This window comes from Podarcis pityusensis (assembly GCF_964106645.2).
Source record: "Podarcis pityusensis genome assembly, chromosome: 4".
Classification (NCBI taxonomy): Eukaryota; Metazoa; Chordata; class Lepidosauria; order Squamata; family Lacertidae; genus Podarcis; species Podarcis pityusensis.
The window spans coordinates 685776-707777 of record NC_138027.1 but is presented as its reverse complement, the minus strand read 5'-3'; the positions used below and the strand labels follow the sequence as shown (position 1 = coordinate 707777).

Genomic DNA, 22002 nt, shown 5'->3' with positions numbered 1-22002 from the left:
GAATCATGGCTGGGAACACTAGCACACTGCGCCTGTGCTTTTCCGGCATTCCCCCCACCCTCCAGAGGTGTTTCCAGAACAAAGAGATTGTTCTTGCATTCCACGTTGACAAGTTGTTTCCCCCCTCTGAAAATGGAACAGGCATCATTTTCAAAGCAAACTTTGTACCCTTGCTTTACAAGAGCAGGTACAGATAACAGGCAACAATGCATCTCTGGCACAACGTAGCACTCCAGCTCCGCCTGCAAAAAGGAAACATAAACATTTGCAACGTTAGAAACTGGCTTTTGTGTCCCATTAGCAAATGTAACAGTTGTCCCAGCTGAAACAGCCCTGCAGTTCCGCAGCCCCCCAGCAGGTGGCGTTCCAATCAGGTGATGACTCGCTCCGGAATCCACCACCCACTGCACAGCTGTGTCCCTGCTGGAATTGTTTTTCAAAGTTGCCAGAGAAGCCGTGAGATGATAACAGTCTCCCTTCTCTGAGTCACGTCCTTCCTTCGCGTTCCCACGCTGGCCTCCTCTCCGAGACTGGTTCCCATGGGAAACGACCTTGGAGACATCCTGCCCGGCCTCTCTGCTCCTCTGTGGACAAGCCCTTTTCAAATGGCTGTTGGACCCACAGAGATAACACCGGCGAGTGGAAAAAGCCTGAACAGAGCTCTCATCTGGCTTGGCCCCCCCTCTGCAACCGGTGGAGCTCCCTGCGCCAGACCTGCCCTCTCTGACACGCCTTTCCTGTTCGTCCGATTAGCGTCCTGTCACGTACTGAAGAGTCAAATCCTGTGGACTCATCGATTCCAAAGACAGACACAAATTGTCATAGCTTTTGTCCAGAGAGCTGAGCAAAATATAAACCTTCAGCTCCTCTGAAAAGTTGACATGCAACAGCCTCAACTCATTGAAAACAGAGAGCATCTCAGTAACATGCTGTCTGATGTTCCCACCGGGACGCAGCTTCATCTCAAACAAGCGCCTGGTGGTGTGGATCTTTGCACCAGCCGTGGTTCTGTGGTGCACCCTCTCAAGAGCTGTATAAGCCTCCTGAGCAGTGTCAAGCCCTTCAACCAAGGGTAGCTGGGAACCCTCCAAACTGAGCACTATAGCTCCCAGGGCCTTCTGGTTCTTCCTCTGCGATGCGTGAGCAGCCGCTATGTCTGCAGCCGATGCGCCTGCTGCAGCCGGTGGTAGTGGGGGCCCTTGGACCGCCTCCCACAGCCCCTTGGCTACCAGCTAGGCCTTCAGCTTCCTGCTCCATTCTTGCCAATTTTGTCCATTTAATTTTTCGAAGGGGACGGAATATGATTCATGACTGTCTGCCATCTCCTCCCCCGGGGTTAAGCGTACTCACGTCTGGCAGCAGCTTCCTCCGGCTTCCGGCAGATCAGCCCCTTCTCCCAGCGAGCTCCTTTCAGCCTCAGAAAGCTCTAGCTGGCCCCAGCGTCTTCACAGCTGGCTCTCCCCCACACCTGGGACGTTGCTTCTGCAAAGGCTTCAAAGCGTTACAAAAGCTCCATAACCTGTCCAGAGACCTGTTGCCGCCAAGAGGGCCATAAGGAGTCCTGCAGGCTTCCGTTGTGCACCCCTGCTCCATGCCTCTCTGCCCTCCTTGGCTGGCTTAGCAGAGTAATCGCAGCGGCGAGAAGCGAATGCAGTGTGGGGTAATAAACGTCAGACTTGACTCAGCCTGTTTTGCTTATCTCCAAGTCTTTATTCGTGTAGTAAGACAGCTCATAAAATTCCTGGTGAGAGAGCGCACATTTTCTCTCTCGCCTTCCGTCCGAGCAAACAACAGACTAACACACTCAGAGTAAAACCCTCCCGAATGTGTCTGTAACCACGCCTCAAGAAAGAGACGTCATTCAGAACGTCACTCAGAACTCTTTAACCCTGTAAGTTCTGAATCCCTTAACACTGTAGTGGTAAAATTGTGACCAAGCTGCGGGAGGCAGTGGTAGACAGGGGTGCCTGGCGTGCTCTGGTCCATGGGGTCACGAAGAGTCGGACACGACTAAACGACTAAACTGTTGGGATACTGCCAGGGAGATAGCGTCCATCTGAGCCCCAAGCCGGCTGCCGGACGTCCATTGATCTCTGTAGCCACGCAGATCCAGCAATTAGCGACACGAAGCCTTAGAAATAGACTGCCACATTCCAGGCTCGTGCACATCCTTTATCAGCAGAAACACAGCCAGAAAGCTTGCACCGCAGAAGAGCAGAAGAGCATATTTACAGACTTTATTTAGCGTTGAACAGAACAAAGAAAAACATGACCGTTCTGCGTCAGCGTCTCTGCCCGACTGAAATCGAAAGGAATAGCAAACATAAACATCCTGTGAACAGGAAATGCGCAGACTCTGTGACTCTCAAAGCCTGCTCCCTTTTAAGGTGGAACGGAAATATCCTAACATCCTCCCCCTTTCCGTGTAACCTGTAGTACCTGTGGTTCAACCCAATTGCAACCTTTGTACATAAACCTTAAGTTGTTCTTTGTTAACAACTTTAGACAACAGATCAGCAGGAATTTCATTTCCTGGCATGTAGGACACCTGAATCAGTCCTTTCTGAATACACTCCCTTGCACGATGTAGCTTAATCTGCAAGTACTTGGTTCTTTGCTTGCAACTCTCGGAGTTCAGCAAAGCCAAACAAGATCTATTGTCTTGATACACTTGTACAGGACATTTCACAGAAACCCCGATGTCCTTAAACAGTTGCATCAACCATTCACAATCCATGAGTGAAAATGACAGGGCATTGAGTTCTGCTTCACAGGAACTTAGGCTCACTGTCGTCTGCTTCCTGCACAACCAGTCAAACAGGCAGTGGTTGTACATGTAGCATACTCCAGAAGTGCTTGTACCATCTGTGGTGTCACTTCCAAAACTTGCATCAGCAAAGATTTCAAGACCTCCAGTCTTCTGACTGGTGAACCTCAGCCTGTAGTGCATAGTCCCTTTCAATTAGCGGGCTATGCGCTTCAGAGCTTTCCAATCCTGAATCGTAGGATTGTTGGCATGTCTGCTAAGCAGATTACAGCTTACAGCTATGTCAGGTCTTGAACATCTGGCAATGAAATTCAGCTTGCCTAGAATGCATCTGTACAGCGTTGTGTCAGAAAACGCTTCAGCAGTACTGTCTACCTGGTAACCTGTCACCATCGGTGTGTCTGCTGGGTTTGCATCAACCAAATTCAACCTGGTTAACACATCAGCAATTTTCTGTGTTTGGTGTACCAGAAAATTACCTGCTTGGTCCTTCTCCACCTGCAGAGAAAGATAGTTGGATACCTCACCAAGATCCTTCATGTCAAAGTGCTCCTTCAGCTGAGCTAGGGTGCTTTGGTAAAAAGCCTGATTCTTCCAAAACATCAGAAGATCATCAACAAAACATAAACAATACAGTTTGTTTTGCCCCTCCTCCTTGACAAACACACATGGATCAGCTTTGCCCTGGTGAAAACCTAGAGAAAGCAACGTCTCAGTGAGTTTTGTGTTCCAACACCTGGCACTCTGCTTAAGACCATATAAGGATTTCCGCAGTTTACAGACCATTCCCTTCTGTATCTCCATCCCATCAGGTGGAAGCATAAACAGCTCCTCGTTCAAAATCCCGTACAAAAAAGCTGTATTAATGTCGTGGTGGGAAACATGCAGTTTCTCCTCCGCAGCAATCTTGAGCATCAGCCGAATGCTCTCATATTTGACGGTGGGAGGGTAGGTCTCATGGTAATCCTGTCCTGGTACCTGTGAAAAACCTCTGGCAACCAATCTGGCTTTGTGTCTGACTACCTTGCCATTCTGGTCTGTCTTGGCCTTGAAGACCCATTTGCTGCCAACCAGTCTCATTCCTGGGACTACCGGTACCAGTTCCCAAGTTTGGTTCCTGTTCAAGGAATCAACTTCAGCCTTCATGGCATTAAGCCAAGGCTCAGCATCTTTAGAGGTTAACTCCTGAACCTCTTTGAAGCTTGAAGGTTCCCACACCTTCTCTGAGCTACTAAGAACAGCAGTTGCTGTCTTAGCAAACTCATCAGCATACCTCTTTGGAGGTCTGCCTTTGGTCGCCCTTTCAGACCTACGTACTAGACGCAAGTCTTCTGGACTCATCTCCTCCTTCTTAGGAGAAAATTGACCAATGGTGAACAGTGGTTCTTCCAGTTCATTGTCAGACGCATCAGATGGTCTGACTGAGGCCTTTGCGCTCTGGTAGTCTGCTGTGTCATCACTGTCACTGACACCAGCAGCAGCACCGCCCACTGAACTGGAATCCGAACTCTGATAATCATCATCCTCATCATCCTCCTCATCCTCAGCAGCTTCCTCAGCTTTAGCATGCTTGCTTGACATCACCTTCATCCTCCTCTGGGTAACTCTGGAAAATTCCCACATTTTCCCCCCACTTTGGATTGTACTCAACACTCCTTGTGAATTTTATGGACTTAGAGTTAGTCATCCACACCCTGTATGCACCTTTTTCGTATCCCATGAACAAACCATGTGCCCCACGCTTCCCAAGCTTGTTGGTTTGTGGGGTGTGTACCCACATGTCAGATCCGAAGATTTTCATGTGCTTGATGTTGGGCTTTTTGCCAAACATCTTCTCATAGGGGGTACAGCCAATGGGTGATGACAATCTGCGGTTAAAGGTGTAAACCAAATTCCCCAAAGCTTCCCCCCAAAACTTATCAGGGAGATTGGCATCATGCAACAAGGTTTTCATTCCTTGCAGCAATGTCTGATTTGCTCGCTCCGCAAGCCCATTCATCCATGGCGATCTGGGCGTTGACATGTCATGCTGGATTCCCTTCTCAGTCAGGAAAGCTTCAAACTGCTGAGAAGTGAACTCCCCGCCTCGATCGGTAAACAAACAGGCGATACGTTTACCGTGCACATTCTCCAACCAAGCACAGAATGCCTTAAACTTCGGAAACGCTTGCGATTTCTGTTCGAGCAAAAACACATGAATGTACCTGGAAAAAGAATCAATTAGAACCATGAAGTACCTTGCTCCTCCTAAAGAGGGCGTAAGTGGACCAACCAGGTCCGCATGCACTAGCTGGTAGGGCTTGGAGGCCTGCCTGCTAGATTCCTTGCCTTTTGGAGCAACCTTCACCTTGTTCTCTGCACAAGATACACATTTCATGTGAAATTTACAGGGTTTGATGTTCAAACCCTCAACCACCTCTGGCATCTTGGCCAGTGCCTTCCAAGAGAGATGACCAAACTTTCGATGCGCATCGTGAATGCAACCTGCATGAAGAACTTTGTTAGTTTGTGCAACACAACAAGAATCAGCATTAGACACAACAGCAGTGTCCTCATAAGTTATATGGAACAAACCATCCATAAACTTTGCATGCAAATAGTCCTCTTTGCCTTTACTGATGACACAGACGCTCCTCTTGAAGGAAATCTGAAAACCACGCCCAGTAAGCTGTGGGACACTTAGCAAATTGCTTGCAGCGCCTGGAACATAAAGTACACCACTGATGGTTGTGTGCAAACTTGCAAGTTTCACAGTCCCTTCTCCTGCGATTTGCAACGTCCTTCCGTCAGCCAGGTGGATCTCACCTTCCTGAGGCTTGAAGGAGATAAAGAGATGGCGGTCCTTCGAAACGTGGCGGCTCGCACCTGAATCGATAATAAATCTGCCTTTGGCTGTTGGAGCAGTCTTTTCAGCAAGCAAACCCTTGTATTCCTTCGGCGTGGGCTTTTGCAGCTTGCCCCCCTGCTGCTCCTGGCCACCAGACGTGCCTTTAGCCTTTGGTGAAGCTGTGCCAGCAAACATAGCCTTGCTTTCCACTGGCGTGGGCTTTTGCAGCTTGCCCCCCTGCTTCTGGTCAGCAGACGTGCCTTTAGCCTTTGGTGAAGCTGTGCCAGCAAACAACGCTTTGTTTTTCCCTGGCGCGGGCTCTTCACCCTCCCTCTGCTTCTGGCAATCTGCAGGCATCTGTCTTTGTTTACCTCTGGCCTTCCGGCCTCTGCAAAGACGATGACCTTGGTTCCCACGAGAAACAGAGCTCTCAGCTGCCGACTCCTTGGCTCCCCCTGGAGGCTGGAATGCTGCCTGGGATGACGTGACGGTCAGCTCCCCCTGCAGCTTGCAACCGGTGCCCTCAGCATCCCTGCATTCACTCGCATTCTGGGAAACAGCTAGGACCTCCGATGCAGTCAAATTCTGGGCTGGGATGACTGGCTTGTGAGCTTTCATCAAAGCATTCCACATGCCACGTGCAGTCAGATTGCCAGCTAGCGTCTTTATTTCCTCCAGAGAGACGGACAAGACGATTACGTCAACGGCCTTCGAATTAGCGGCCCTCCATCTATCTGTCAGAGGAACTGGAGGGGCTTCAGACACAGTATGCCACACTCCAAACTGACGCAGCAAAGATTCACACCATTTTGCCCAGGTTTCATAATTGTGCCGATTTAACTTTGGGCACTCCTCAGCCTCAGAAGCTTGGAAAAACTCCATTTCAGCTTTTCCTTTGAGCCGGGAGTCTCTTTATGCCTTCAAAGACTTCTTATCTTGGCAGCTCATTAATCACGAACTCTCTGGCTTGGCTACCAGAGCCATTAATCTGCCGGAGTTCCAAAAGCTCCTTCCGAGGTAAACAGAGAAAAACCTCTCTTTCGCTTTTGACATACCTCTCAGACGCAGTCTGTTGCAGCTTTACTCTCCTGTAGGTGCTGTGAATCTGGGCCCGAAACCTTGTTGTTGGGATACTGCCAGGGAGATAGCGTCCATCTGAGCCCCAAGCCGGCTGCCGGACGTCCATTGATCTCTGTAGCCACGCAGATCCAGCAATTAGCGACACGAAGCCTTAGAAATAGACTGCCACATTCCAGGCTCGTGCACATCCTTTATCAGCAGAAACACAGCCAGAAAGCTTGCACCGCAGAAGAGCAGAAGAGCATATTTACAGACTTTATTTAGCGTTGAACAGAACAAAGAAAAACATGACCGTTCTGCGTCAGCGTCTCTGCCCGACTGAAATCGAAAGGAATAGCAAACATAAACATCCTGTGAACAGGACATGCGCAGACTCTGTGACTCTCAAAGCCTGCTCCCTTTTAAGGTGGAACGGAAATATCCTAACATAAACAACAACAACAAAATTGTGAAAGCCTTTTAGAAAAAAGTGCATTTCAGATGTTTGATGGCTCATAACACTACTTCTTTTGGAGTACAGTGGATGCTCGGGTTGCAAACATGATCTGTGTGGGAGACATGTTCACAACTCGCAGCATTCGCCACCAGCAGCGTTGCATCTGCGCATGCGTGGGTCGTAATTTGGTGGTTCTGCGCATGTGCGAGCACTGAAACCTGGAAGTAACCCATTCCGGTACTTCCAGGTTCGGCTCAGTGCGCAACCCGAAAACACGCAACCTTAAGTGACTGTAACCCGAGGTATGACTGTCATACCATAATATTATATAGCAATGGAAAGATAATTTAATCAAGAATGTAGCACAACAAAGTTTGTTCAATTATCTGTATTCTATCAAAGGTTATAGACATATGACCAGAAAAGGGAAGCACAACTTGCTTAGGTTGACTTTTGTCAGTGTATTATGGGAATGCTATCAATTTGGTTGGTAGTTACCCAGAAAGAGATGTAAAATCGTACTATTAAGTGAACAAGGCTACAGGTATGAAGAAATTAGAAGGAAGATTGGGGGAAACTTAACCAAAGCTGGTCTATATTTTTGAAGAGGTATAAGAGACTCAGTCACTCCAAAATCAGACTGGTAAAGGCAGGAAAAGGTGCACAACAGCAAGTGATGATCGAAGAATAGAGAGGCTGTGCCTGCATGACAGAAGAAAATCATTACATTCTTCATTAAATTATTTTTCCATTGATATATAGTTTTATGCTATTACTCCCCAAAAAAGTGGTGTTATGAGGTATCAAAGCTCTGAAATACACTTTCTCCAAAAGGTTTCCACAATTTTGGCCACTAGTGTAAGTTGTTAATTTTAAAGTTAATGTACTTTTTATATGGGGACAGATTGTTATGATTAATGTTTCTGGTTTATATAAGTGTTGGAAGCCGCCCAGAGCAGCTGGGGCAACCCAGCCAGATGGGCAGAGTAAAAATAAAAATTACTATTATTATTATTATTATTATTATTATTATTATTATTATCATCATCATCACTGCTACTACTACCTGAGATTCAATAAGCCTGGCTCTTCTCTGGGATGGATTTTGTTTGGCCCAGTCATGGCATCCCCTCCATCTCCCATGTCAGTCGTCTCTCTGGTCAACCCAAGACTGACAGTAGCAAAATCCAAAACAGAAAACTTGACAGAAGCTACTTATCTTTCCACACAACTCTGAAGCTAAATAAAAAAAAATCCTTCCAGTAGCACCTTAGAGACCAACTGAGTTTGTTATTAGTATGAGCTTTCGTGTGCATGCACACTTCTTCAGATACCAACACTGAAGCTGACATTTAAGATGCCTGGGCAGTTCAGACACCCAACCGTGGTATAAAACGGCAGAACTGGAGGAAGATGGTTCACAGAAAAAACTGGAATTTGCTGTTCAAGGTTTATTGTGGGGGTGTTAGGTTCCCAGGTGTTGTATTGGGCGCTGCTGAGCTCTGTGAAAATGTATGAGGTTTGTCACACAGAGGTGTTTTTTGAATTTCCAGGCAGATAGGACGATCCCACAGGGAGCCTTACCAAGAGAGGCCACGATCCCACGATTCTCCTCCATGACGTCCTTATGCAGAGCTCTCTGGTCAGGATCCAGCAATGCCCACTCCTCGTCCGTGAAACAAACAGCGACCTCTTCAAAGCACACTGGACCCTAAAAGAAAAAGGAAATGTCCTCTTCTGAGACAGCAGAAATATGATCTGCTACACAATGCTCTGTTCTTTCCTTCCTCTTAATTGCTGTGTTGTTTCGATAGGATTGCTTTCAATAGGATTGACACTTTGACACGCATTCTGTAAACGTATGTCTACATGCTTGGTTCTGGCCCTAAACTGCCCAGATTCTGCCAACTTCAGACAGGGTTGATTGTCTTCCCAAACAGTGATGGGCAGGCAACAATCCCCATAGATCTCTTGCACCAGGCATCTATAGAACTCCAGTTCCCTACACAATTCCGACAGTGCAATGAACTCAGCCTCAGTAGAGGACAGCGCAATGAGACTTTGCTTCCGGGACTTCCACCCAACTAGAGATTCCCCAAACTTTATTACCATCCCAGATACGGACTTCCTGTCATCCAGATTCGCCCCGTCGCTATCTGCCCAGCAAGTAAGCGCCGTCTCACCTGCAGCTGACAGCTTGAGACTGAAGTCCTTGGTATCCTGCAGGTAACGCAACACCCGCTTGATACCATGCCAGGCATTTACACTGGGCTTTGATGCTTCCCTACTGAGCAGATTGGTAGCAAAAGCAATGTCCGGCCTGCTCCATTGGGACGGATACAACAGACTACCCAGAGCTGACTGGAAGAGCTCAGCGTTCTCAAACTCAACGCGTTCTGCTAGCCAACTGTCTTTCACGTAGCTTCTCTCCATAGGTGCCCTAACCCCTGCTCAATGTTGCCTTTCTGACTGAGCAAGAAGCTTCCATCTTCAGTCTTGTCTATCTGAACACCTAAGTAGATCCTAAGTAGACTCTTCTTGAAACCTAGCTTCTCTAAGGCTTCATTCAGACTCTTCTTGAAACCTAGCTTCTCTAAGGCTTTAAGCCATAAATGGACTTGTGAAACTTCCATACAGTATTCGGCTCATTGCCCTCAAATGCTGGAGGAGGAAGCATGTACAGATCCTCCTGGAGCTCTGAATTCAAATAGGTCACTTCCACATCAAAGTGATACACCTGAAAACTTCTTTGTGCAGCAATCACTAAGAGCCTGTGCAGAGTTTCACTTCTGGAAGGAGGAGCATATACCTCAGTATAATGCAGCCCCTTTTGCTGCGTGAACCCTCTGGCTACTAGCCTAGCCTTGTACTGTGGTTCCCTGCTGCTGTGGGTTTAAGACGGTAAACCCAGCGGCTGCTCTCGGCCTCTTTGCCCACTGGCAACGTTGTGAGGGCGAACACACCTTGAGACTCCATTGAGCTCATCTCCTTCTGCATTGCCTCATGCCCTTTCCTGGCTTCTTCCTGAGGCAGTTTCTGAACACCCTCAAAACTCTCGGGTTCACACTGTGCCATGCCAACCCACACACTTGTGACTGCAAACCTGTCAGGAGGTTTACCTTTCGTTGTGCGAGCTGAACGTCTCAACCCAGTTTCAGGTACCCCCTCAGACCCACTAGGACCAGCTAGAACGTCCTTGGCCTCAGAGAGCTCCCCCTCTGACTTACTGCGCCGTTTAGACTTCTCAGCTGAACCTGTGGGTGAGGAAGGAGCACTTCTCTGTACAAGCTTCAGTTTTAGGAGAAGTTCTTCCCTCCACCTGCTCTGGGTCAGGACTCTGTGCCTCAGCAGCAGGTTCAACCTCTACCTCTTCCTCATCAGCAGAGTCTGGCAGACTCTCTGAAAGAACATCAGGGTTCCCATGTATGAGTGTCCATCCATTCTACTCACAGAACTCAGCACTGCTGCTGAGCAGAATCCTGGACTGATTGCCTGTTGGATAGGCAAATCTCCAACCCTTGGTCCCTGGCTCATACCCACAGAAAATCATCTCTTGGGACCTAAGGCCACCCTTTCTGAGCTTGGCCTTTGGCACAAGGACCCAGGCCTCGCAGCCTGAGTACAGCTGGGTTAAAGTGGTTCTGTTATGTCTTCTGTCAAGGTCATGCTGACTATAAGAAGAGGCCAGAAGGAGCCTGGGTTTCTCTCTCTCTTTCTTTCTCTCTCTCTCTCTCTCCCCCCCCCCTTCTGGTGTTCTGTACATAGTATGCTGAGTGTTGAGGTTTAAATTTATTATAAGTTGTGGGAAATTTCAGTTAAGTTTGCTGCAACTGGATTTCTTATGGACAGGGCCAATCCTGAATGTTTTGGATTTGGGACCATTATGCTCATTTGTCTTCAGTAGCAGTAAAGCTCTGCTGGGTGAAATACAATTGCCTCTGGTCTATTTTGGGGAATCCTGCAACGTCTTTACGTTTTCACTCTGGTAACTATACATTGGAGTTCTGCCTGGATCAATACTGAGTAGAATTCCATGACAGGGTCTTCCTCCATGAAATCAGCTGCCAAAAGAGAAGGCCCCTAGCTCCCCACAGCTTTCCAAGTCCCCTCCTCTCTGGGGTTTCTGGCAAGTGATCCAACAGTGCGCCAGTGTGCAGCCTGCCTTTGCTCCTCCATTGTCAGACAACTCCTGGCTCAGAGAGACAAGCAGGGAGTGTGGCTTATGGCAGAAGGAGAGGGAGCCCCCGGTGGCTCCTCCTTCTCCTGACTCACCTCAGCCTCTTGACCTCCCTCCTCCCACTCGCCTCCTTCCTCTTCTGCCTCCGATTCTGCACTGCATTCTGCCACAGAGTCTCCCAGCTCACTAAGCCCTGTTATCCCTTCAGCTTCTGACACCTCCTCTTCCCAGTCTTCTCCCTCTTCTCCCTTTCACTGCTCATCCTTCCTCCACCTCCACTCCTTGGGCTGAGACCTCTTCCCTTCCTGGTTCCCTGGCTGCTTCCTCCCACCATTCCTCTGTGCCCAACCAGTCCATGACATTGCTCCATCCCTCGGCCTCTGTCCCCACAAGGCAGCTTCCCCTGACCTGATCTGGTTCCACAGCCGCTGCTTCCCTTCTGCTCCCATGAAAAGATGGATCAGGAGGTCTTGCCGGCATCATTCTGTCTCCTGAAAGAGAAAACAGGTAAGCAGGATGCCAGGCGTGCCCATGTCTCTCACAGGGGAAACAGGGCATCTCTAACTATAGATGGGCCTTTCAGAAAGCCTTACCTGCTGAGTGCATTTGGACATTTGTGCCCATTTCATATGTTAGTCATGCAGAAATACATCTCTCCTCCTCTGGACCCTTCCTCCCAACTCCCCCTCCCAAAAAAAAAACTTGATGAAAAGAACCCAGAGATTATATGGGAAACCAACAGAATGAGACCAAATGGAGAAAAACCGCCTTCCTCCTTACCCAGTGGCCTCTCTCTGGTGTCCAACGGAGGCCTCTCTGCCTCACAGGAATCCAGGTCCATTTCCTCAAAACAATCCTTTTCCTGAAAAAGCAACAAGGATTCAAAACAGAAAATGAATGACAAGAAGTAGCAGAAAGATAATGGAAAAGTAAAAAACTTTAAGGGTGTGAGATCTCATTCCATGGATGCCTTCCCAGAAAAAGGATGGGCCATCAGCAGAGCATTATGGGATGTTCTCCATCCTCTTTGGAGCCCCTAATAATAATAATAATAATAATTTTTTATTTTTACCCCACCTTCCCTGGCCGGAGCCAATCTTTTGGCGGCTAACATCATAAATCTAACACAGTATACAAAGAACATAAGAACAGACAATTGATTAATTAAAATACTTCTTAAAATTAGTTCAAAACAAATTAAAATCTGGACAGACGGCAGTCCACTGGTATAATAATAATAATTATTATTATTATTATTATTTATTATTTATACCCCGCCCATCTGGCTGGGTTTCCCCAGCCAATCTGGGCAGCTTCCAAAAGAATATTAAAATACTGTGATACATCAAACATTAAAAACTTCCCTAAACAGGGCTGCCTTCAGATGTCTTCTAAAAGTCTGGTAGTTGTCCTTCTCTTTGACATCTGGTGGGAGGGCGTTCCACAGGGCGGGTGCCACCACTGAGAAGGCCCTCTGCCTGGTTCCCTGTAACTTGGCTTCTCGCAGTGAGGGAACCGTCAGAAGGCCATCGGTGCTGGACCTCAGTGTCCGGGTAGAACGATGGGGGTGGAGACGCACCTTCAGGTATACTGGACCGAGGCCGTTTAGGGCTTTAAAGGTCAGCACCAACACTTTGAATTGTGCTCGGAAACGTACTGGGAGCCAATGTAGGTCTTTCAAGACCGGTGTTATATGGTCTTGGCGGCCGCTCCCAGTCACCAGTCTGGCTGCTGCATTCTGGATTAGTTGTAGTTTCCGGGTCACCTTCAAAGGTAGCCCCACATAAAGCACATTGCAGTAGTCCAAGCAGGAGATAACCAGAGGATGCACCACTCTGGCGAGACAGTCCGCAGGCAGATAGGGTCTCAGCCTGCGTACCAGATGGAGCTGGTACACAGCTGCCCTGGACACGGATTTAACCTGTGCCTCCATGGACAGCTGTGAGTCCAAAATTTCCGTTCTAATTCAACAGAACGGTTTCTAATTCAACAGAACGTAGTAAAGAAGAGAACCCAAAATGAGAAAAAAGAATTTTTTTTGGGGGGGGGAATAAAAAAAAATTGGAAAAAATAAAAGAGGGTGAGAAGAAACTGAGAGTGAAACCAAAGTCACAAGAGATTCTGAGAGAAATAAAGTTATACCAAGTTCAATATATGAAGATGATGAATCAGGAAATAGAATGGAAAATTAAACAGATGAGACAAAGGACATTTGAATCGGCTAATAAATGTGGAAAACTGCTAGCTTGGCCAATGAAAAAAAGACAAAAACTTAACACTATTACTAACTTGGAAGTGGGAGGAAAGAACATTCAGAATCCAGTGGAAATTAGAAAATGCTTCTAGAGGTACTTTAAACAGCTATACACACAAGGGCCACAGAAAGAGTTTGATTTAGACCAATTCTTAAAAACAAATGGATTACAAAAAATCTCTCAAGAAAACAAGTTAATGTTGAACTATAAAATAACAGAACAGGAGGTGGAAGGTTCCATTCATTATTATTTTTTTAATAAATATTTTTATTCAATTTTCAGGCATAAGAAAGAAAATCACAAACCATATACCAAACATATACAATCCCTTCACCAAACAAATAACAAATAACAAACAAAGAAAAGACATATACTTACACCAACATACAATACAAAAAAGAAAAAAGATAACTATTTATAACTCTTTTTATATGACTAGTTGGACTTCCTCACATCTCCCTTCCCTGCGTTCTCTGTAGTAAAACTAAAAACAGCAATTTATTACCTTATTTCAAATCTTATTTTATACCTCTCAAATATTATGTCTCTAGACTTCAAGTAATTCTTCTCGACAAGTTATAACTTAAATTTAAACATAATATTACTTTAAATTTCAACCTTTTCTTACACATCACTTAGTTTCCCATATCTTTCAACTAAATTGCTGGAGCCATGTTTTTTCCAATCGTGCAATTTCTTAACATTCATACAATTTGTACTGTTTTTGTAAATAGTCCTTAAACTTTTTCCAGTCCTCTTCCATTGTTTCTTCTCCCAAATCACGGATTCTGCCAGTCATTTCGGCCAGCTTCATATAGTCCATCAGTTGCATCTGCCATTCTTCCAGAGTGGGCAAATCTTGTGTCTTCCAATATTTTGCGATAAGTATTCTTGCTGCTGTAACTGCATACATAAAAAAAGTTCTGTCCTTCTTTAACACTTTCTGGTCAACAATGCCCAAAAGGAAGGCCTCTGGTTTCTTAGTGAAGGTATACTTAAATACCATTTTTAACTCATTGTAAATCATTTCCCAGAAGACCTTCACTCTTGGACAGGTCCACCAGAGGTGAAAGAATGTTCCTTCAGCCTCCTTACATTTCCAACATTTATTATCAGACAAATGATATATTTTTGCAAGCTTGACTGGGGTCATGTACCACCTATATATCATTTTCATAATATTTTCCTTCAAGGCATTACATGCCGTGAACTTCACACCGGTGGTCCATAACCTTTCCCAGTCATCAAACATAATGTTGTACCCAATATCTTGAGCCCATTTTATCATGGCTGATTTAACTGTCTCATCCTGAGTGTTCCATTTAAGCAGCAAGTTATACATTCTTGAAAGTACCTTAGTCTTTGGTTCTAACAATTCTGTTTCTAATTTCGATTTTTCCACCTGAAATCCTATCTTTTTGTCCGAATTAAAAACCTCTTTAATTTGAGCATAGTGTAACCAGTCTCGCACTTTATCCTTTATTTTCTCCAAACTCTGCAACCTCCAGGTATCTCCAACTTTTTCTATTATTTCCCAATATTTCGGCCATACGGCCTCCATATTGAGTCTTTTCCGGGCCTTAGCCTCCATTGGTGATAACCATCTTGGGGTCTTATTTTCTAATAAGTCTTTGTACTTTGTCCAGACATTAAATATTGCTTTCCTGACAATATGGTTCTTGAACACTTTGTGAACTTTTACCTTGTCGTACCACAAGTATGCATGCCATCCAAAAGCATTATTGAACCCTTCCAGATCTAGGACATCAGTGTTCTCTAAAAGTAACCAATCTTTCATCCAGCAGAAAGCTGCAGCTTCATAATATAACCTTAAGTCCGGCAGGGCAAATCCCCCTCTTTCCTTTGCGTCAGTTAGTATTTTAAACTTTATTCTGGGCTTTTTGCCCTGCCAGACAAACTTGGAAATATCTCTCTGCCACTTTCCAAAACATTCCACTCTGTCCACAATCTGTAGGGTTTGAAACAAAAACAACATCTTTGGCAACACATTCATCTTTATAGCAGCAATTCGACCCAACAAGGAAAGTTTCAATCTTGACCAAATTTCTAAATCCTTTTTAATTTCTGACCAACATTTTTCATAATTATCTTTAAATAAATTCAGATTTTTAGCAGTCAAGTTAACCCCTAGGTATTTCACTTTTTTAACCACATTTAAATCTGTCTCCTTCTGAAACCTCTCTGATTCTGAAGGTGTCAAATTTTTCTCCAAAACCTTAGTTTTTTGCTTGTTCAATTTAAATCCCGCCACCCGACCAAACTCATGAATCAATTCTAAAACTCTTTTTGTACTAGGTTCTGGCTCCTGTAATGTTAAGACCAAATCATCTGCAAAAGCTTTGAGTTTATACTGTTTCGCTCCGACCTGTATTCCTTCAACCAACCGGTCCTCTCTAATCATGTTCAAAAGCACCTCCAGGATGGAAGGTGCCATTCAGAACATGCAGCTGGGCAAATCTCCAGGGCCAGATGGCTTAACCTCCAAATACTATAGATCCTTGAAGGACTGGATAATTCAACCACTAAAGGAGGTTTGTAATGAAATCTTGGAGGGGGGAAAAGCGCCAGAGTCGTGGAAGGAAGCTTATATTACACTAATACCGAAAAATGAGTCTGAAAAGACGCAACTTAAGAACTACCGACCCATATCCCTGCTTAATGTGGATTATAAAATTTTTGCAGACATTTTGGCTAAAAGGTTAAAGAAAGTGTTAGTAGAAGAGATTCACAAAGACCAAGCTGGCTTTCTCCCAGGTAGACACTTGTCTGACAACACGAGGAATATAATTGACATTTTGGAGAAGTTGCAAGTGAATATCAACACTAAAGCAGTTTTAATTTTTGTAGATGCGGAGAAAGCCTTTGATAATATTTCTTGGAGCTTCATGAAGAAAAATCTTCAGGGGATGGGGGTTGGTCAAGGGTTTGAAAATGGTATAAGTGCAATATATTCAGAACAAAAAGCCAAACTAATAGTTTACAATGTGGTAACAGAGGAATTTAAGATAGAGAAAGGGACACGACAAGGCTGCCCAATTCCCCCATTGCTTTTTATTTCGGTCCTGGAGGTTTTGCTAAACATGATCAGAAGGGATCGTCTGATTAAAGGTATACAGGTCGGGGCCAAACAGTTCAAATTGAAAGCTTTTGCAGATGACTTAGTATTGACGTTACAGGAACCAAAATCTAGTACCAAAAGAGTTTTAGAATTGATCCAAGAATTTGGATACGTGGCAGGATTTAAGTTGAACAAGTTAAAAACTAAGGTGCTCGAGAAAAATTTAACACCGATTGAGAAAGAAAGGTTTCAGAAGGAGACAGGTTTAACATTGGTTAAGAAATTAAAATACCTGGGGGTTAATATGACCGCTAAGAACTTAAACCTATTTAAGTTCTATGAGAAATGTTGGTCAGAAGTCAAAAAGGATCTAGAGATATGGTCAAATTTGAAGCTTTCCTTGTTAGGTAGAATTGCTGCTATAAAGATGAATGTACTGCCAAGAATGTTATTTTTGTTTCAATCATTGCAAATTCTGGACAAAATGGACTGTTTCAAGAAGTGGCAGAGAGACATTTCTAGATTTGTTTGGCAGGGCAAGAAGCCTAGAATAAAATTTAAAATTTTAACCGATGTAAAGGAAAGAGGTGGATTTGCCCTGCCAGACCTTAAACTTTATTACGAATCAGCAGCATTTTGCTGGTTGAAAGAATGGCTACTTCTTGAGAACACAGACCTTCTTGGATTTAGAAGGTTTTAATAATGTCTTTGGGTGGCATGCATATTTGTGGTATGACAAGGTTAAAGCACATAAAGCATTTAAAAACCATATTGTCAGAAAAGCATTGTTAAATGTCTGGATAAGGTATAAGGACTTACTTGAAAATAATACCCCAAGGTGGTTGTCACCGATGGAAGCAAAGGCTCAGAAAAAGCTCAATATGGAGGTCAAATGGCCGAAATATTGGGAAATTTTGGAACAAGAAGGAGACAAATTGAAATTGCAGAGCTTTGAGAAATTAAAAGACAAAGTGCAAGACTGGCTTCACTATTATCAAATAAGGGAGGCCTACAATTTGGACAAAAAAATTGGTTTCCAGGTGGAAAAATCAAAATTAGAAACAGAACTGTTAGAACCCAAAACTAAGATTTTGTCAAAGATGTATAACTTGCTGTTGAAATGGAATACTCAGGATGAAACGGTGAAATCTGCTATGATTAAATGGGCACAAGATGTTGGACATAACATTATGTTTGCTGACTGGGAACAGTTGTTGACCACTGGTATGAAATTTACGGCATGTAATGCCCTAAGAGAGAATATTATGAAAATGATATACAGGTGGTACATGACACCAGTCAAGCTTGCAAAAATCTATCACTTGCCCGATAATAAATGTTGGAAATGTAAAGAAAACGAAGGTACATTCTTTCACCTTCGGTTGACATGCCCAAGGATTAAGGCTTTCTGGGAGATGATCTATAATGAAATGAAAAAGGTATTTAAATATACCTTTCTAAAGAAACCAGAGGCCTTTCTGCTGGGCATGGTCGGCCAATTGGTGCCAAAGAAGGACAGAACTTTCTTTATGTATGCCACAACAGCAGCAAGAATACTTATTGCAAAGTACTGGAAGACACAAGATCTACCCACTCTGGAAGAATGGCAGATGAAGATGATGGACTATATGGAACTGGTGGAAATGACTGGCAGAATCCGAGACAAGGGAGAAGAGTCGATGGAAGAAGATTGGAAAAAGTTTAAAGACTATTTCCAGAAATAGTGCAAAATTAATGAATGTTAGAACGATGTTGGTTAGAAACTAAGTGGTTTTTAGCAGTAATGTTATGAACATGAAAAAATGGATCATTAATAGGTAAAAATTTAAGGTTACAATAAACTATGATTAAAGACTAGGATATACAAAGAGGGGAGGGATTTGCTGAATTAACAAACTGAACTGGAATACAAAAAAGGGAGGCGTGAGGAAGTCCGGGAAATAAGCAAATGAAAGACAAGTAATGGAAAGAATGAATTGTTTTTAACCATTTTTATTTTGTATTTTTCTTTTTTCACTTTGTAATATCTGGAAAATCTTAATAAATATCTTATATATATATAAAAAAATGACTCCCAGGCTGTGCACCTGGTCCTTCAGGGGCACAGTTACCCCATTCAGGACCAGGGAATCCTCCACACCTGCCCGCCTCCTGTCCCCCAGAAACAGTACTTCTGTCTTGTCAGGATTCAATCTCAATCTGTTAGCCACCATCCATCCACCAACCAACTGCCTCCAGACACTCACACAGGACCGTCACCGCCTTCACTGGTTCTGATTTGAGAGGTAGAGCTGGGTATCATCCGCATACTGATGAACACCCAGCCCAAACCGCCTGATGATCTCTCCCACCGGCTGCATGTAGATGTTGAAAAGCATGGGGGAGAGGACAGAACCCTGAGGCACCCCACAAGTGAGAGCCCAGGGGTCTGAACACTCATCCGCCACCACCACTTTCTGAACACGGCCCAGGAGGAAGGAGCGGAACCACTGTATGACAGTGCCCCCAGCTCCCAGCCCCTCAAGACGGCCCAGAAGGATGTTATGGTCGATGGTATCAAACGCCGCTGAGAGATCCAGCAGAACTAGGAAACAGCTCTCACCTTTGTCCCTAGCCCGCCGGAGATCATCAACCAGTGCGACCAAGCAGTTTCAGTCCCATGATGAGGCCTGAATCCCGACTGGAAGGGATCCAAATGGTCCGCTTCCTCCAGGCGTGCCTGAAGTTGTTCAGCAACCACTCGCTCAATCACCTTGCCCAAGAATGGAAGATTTGAGACTGGGCGATAGTTGGCCATCGTGGCCGCAATAAAGATGGTTTTTAAAGAAGCAGTTTAATAACCGCCTCTTTCAGCAGGTCTGGGAAGGCTCCCTCATGGAGGGAAACATTCACCACCCCACGAAGCCCATCGCCCAGCCCTTCCGGGCCAGCTTTTATAAGCCAGGATGGGCAAGGATCCAGGAGACAGGTGGTTGGTTTCACTCGTCCAAGCAGCCTGGCCACATCCTCGGAGGTAACAGATTGGAATTGATCCCACGCAATTTCACTAGACAGGACTCTAGCACTCTCCCGCCCCGGCCCTGTTCCCACGGTGGCGTCTACCTCTTCCCGAACCTGAGCGACTTTATCTGCAAAAAACTTTGCAAAATCATTGCAGGAGATCACGTGGCCCGTACTGGGCCTAAATTGCGGACCACCTGAAAAAGTCTCCTGCTGCTGTTTTCTACATGCAATCGGAGAGGGGCTCCATGCAATCGGAGAGGGCGCTTCAGAGCCAAACAGTCAATAGCCCTGGTTAACTCCACATTCCAGTGGGACACCAGGGAATCAGCTGAAAGGCCATCAACATGGGATAAAGCATCCCCTACCACTCTCTGGAAACCATTTGGATCCATTAAGTGGCGAGGGCGGACCATCCGAATCGGTCCCACCTCCCTGCAGAGGGGAAGGGTCGCAGAGAAGTCAAGTTGCACCAGGAAGTGATCTGACCATGGCACTTCTTTCGTTTCACTTTTACTTCGTGTCAGATCACCAACATCCATAGAGGTAAACACCAGGTCCAAGGCATGTCCGCAACTATGGGTTGGGCCAGACTTATTCAGGGACAGCCCCATGGAGGCCATGCTTTCCACCAAGTCCCGAGCGGCCCCTTGTAAGGTCGTGTCGGCATGGATGTTAAAATCCCCCAGGACAACCAAGCTAGGTGTCTCCAGGAGAACATCCGCCAAGACCTGAAGCAGCTCAGACAGGGAATCATTGGTGCAGCGGGGAGGTCGGTACACCAAAAGGAATCCTGTACTGCCCCTATTGCCCAACTTCCAGAACATGCACTCAGAGAACTGGGTCTTCCCAATAGGACGCCTGGTGCAAACTAATGACTTCCTAAAAATCACTGCAACCCCCAGTCCCCGCCCACATGACCTGGGTTGCTGTGCGTAAGAGAAACCTGGTGGACAAGCAGCGGCAAGAACAGGCCCATCTGCTTCATCCAACCAAGTCTCTGTTACACATGCCAGGTCAAATCCTCCATCCATGATCAAGTCAAGTAAAAATGAGAGTGGTTAATATTCGCTAGGGCCAACTACTGTTACCACTGGTCTTATAAAGGAGGTGTGAGCGGGCTAGGAAGCCTCTTTAATGCTTATTCTTGTACTGAAAGAAAAGAATCAGACTGAACCCTCAACAAAGGCCTGGCGGAACAGCTCTGTCTTGCATGCTCTGAGGAAAGATGTCAAATCCCACAGTGCCCTGGTCTCTTGTGAGAGAGCGTTCCACCAGGACGGAGCCACATCCGAAAAGGCCCTGGCTCTGGTCAAGGTAGTATCCGGAGGAAAGTCTCCCTCACCTGCTTTCTCTCTGCCTGCTTCCTCTCCTCTGCCTGACTCAGGAGGAAACCTTCGGCCAGGGCCACCGCCTGGGAACTGGTCTCTGCTCCGCATTCCCTCACCCAGCTCTCCATCTCTGGTGGAAGGACAGCCAGGAACTGCTCCAAGATCACCAGGTCCAGCATCTCAGCTTTCGTGTGCCTTTCTGGCTTCAGCCACTGAAGGTCAAGGTGGTAGAATCGGCTGCAAACCTCTCGGGGTCCTTTGGCCTCCTGGCAGCAGAACTGCTTCAACAGTTGGCTCTGCACCTCTGAGGGGAGGGTGCCCTCCTCACCCAGGATCTTCTGCCCAGAGTTTTCCCAGAATCCCCCACTGCTCCCAGTTTGGATGGCATGGCCTCTTCCTGCTTCAGGGCCAGCTGGGTCTTGCTCATCCATCTGTGCTCTCAGGAAGCCTCGGAGAGATCGGAAGGAACCCTTTGGTCTTCTGCCAAGTTGTGTCCGTCTTAATGAGAAGCTCTAGCAAATCCTAGAAAGCAAATACATTGTTCTGTTACAGAATTTGTAGGTCAGGAGAAGAAACAGGATCCCTGAACAAGCATGGATGAGTCTTGCCAGGAATCAGGACTGGACGGTACCAGAGCCCAAACCATGAGATACCTTTTTGAAAAGAAAGAGGAGGAGGAAGGGGAGAAGAAGTAAGTCTCCAGCCCTCTAGCAATGCAGAATGTGGAGGCAACTGTAGGGATTTCTGGGAGATGAGTCAGCCTGCTTTCTCCTGCCTTCCAGTCAATGCATGAAGTCAGAACTGACTGACAAGGGAGTCATTTGAAAAATGGATGCTTGGCTCTAGTGGGGGTCCTCATCCGGGGGTCCTCAGGAGTTGTTCTCCCCCCCACCCCCACTTCAGGGCACATTTCCCCCCTGCTTTAGTCTCCCTTTCTTGCACTTGGACTCTCTGCCGCTCTCAAGACAGACTCCTGAGGTGGGGTCCCTTTTTCTTTCTCTTGAGGGCCAGGTATGTATCTAGTCAACACCCTGACGGCCAAGTGGGTGG

The 22002-nt window shown here is 45.9% G+C and overlaps 1 protein-coding gene across 1 annotated transcript in view; it reads right to left on the bottom strand.

Annotated features, from left to right (window-relative positions):
• Nucleotides 1-22002, bottom strand: part of LOC308476308 (uncharacterized protein) — a gene marked incomplete at its 3' end in the record, with an annotated part of 76508 nt that overhangs the window by 3169 nt on the left and 51337 nt on the right. The window contains exon 4 of the mRNA XM_081003848.1: nucleotides 8695-8821. Coding sequence (XP_080859974.1) covers nucleotides 8695-8821 — 127 coding nt within the window. The remainder of the gene's footprint in view (nucleotides 1-8694; nucleotides 8822-22002) is intronic.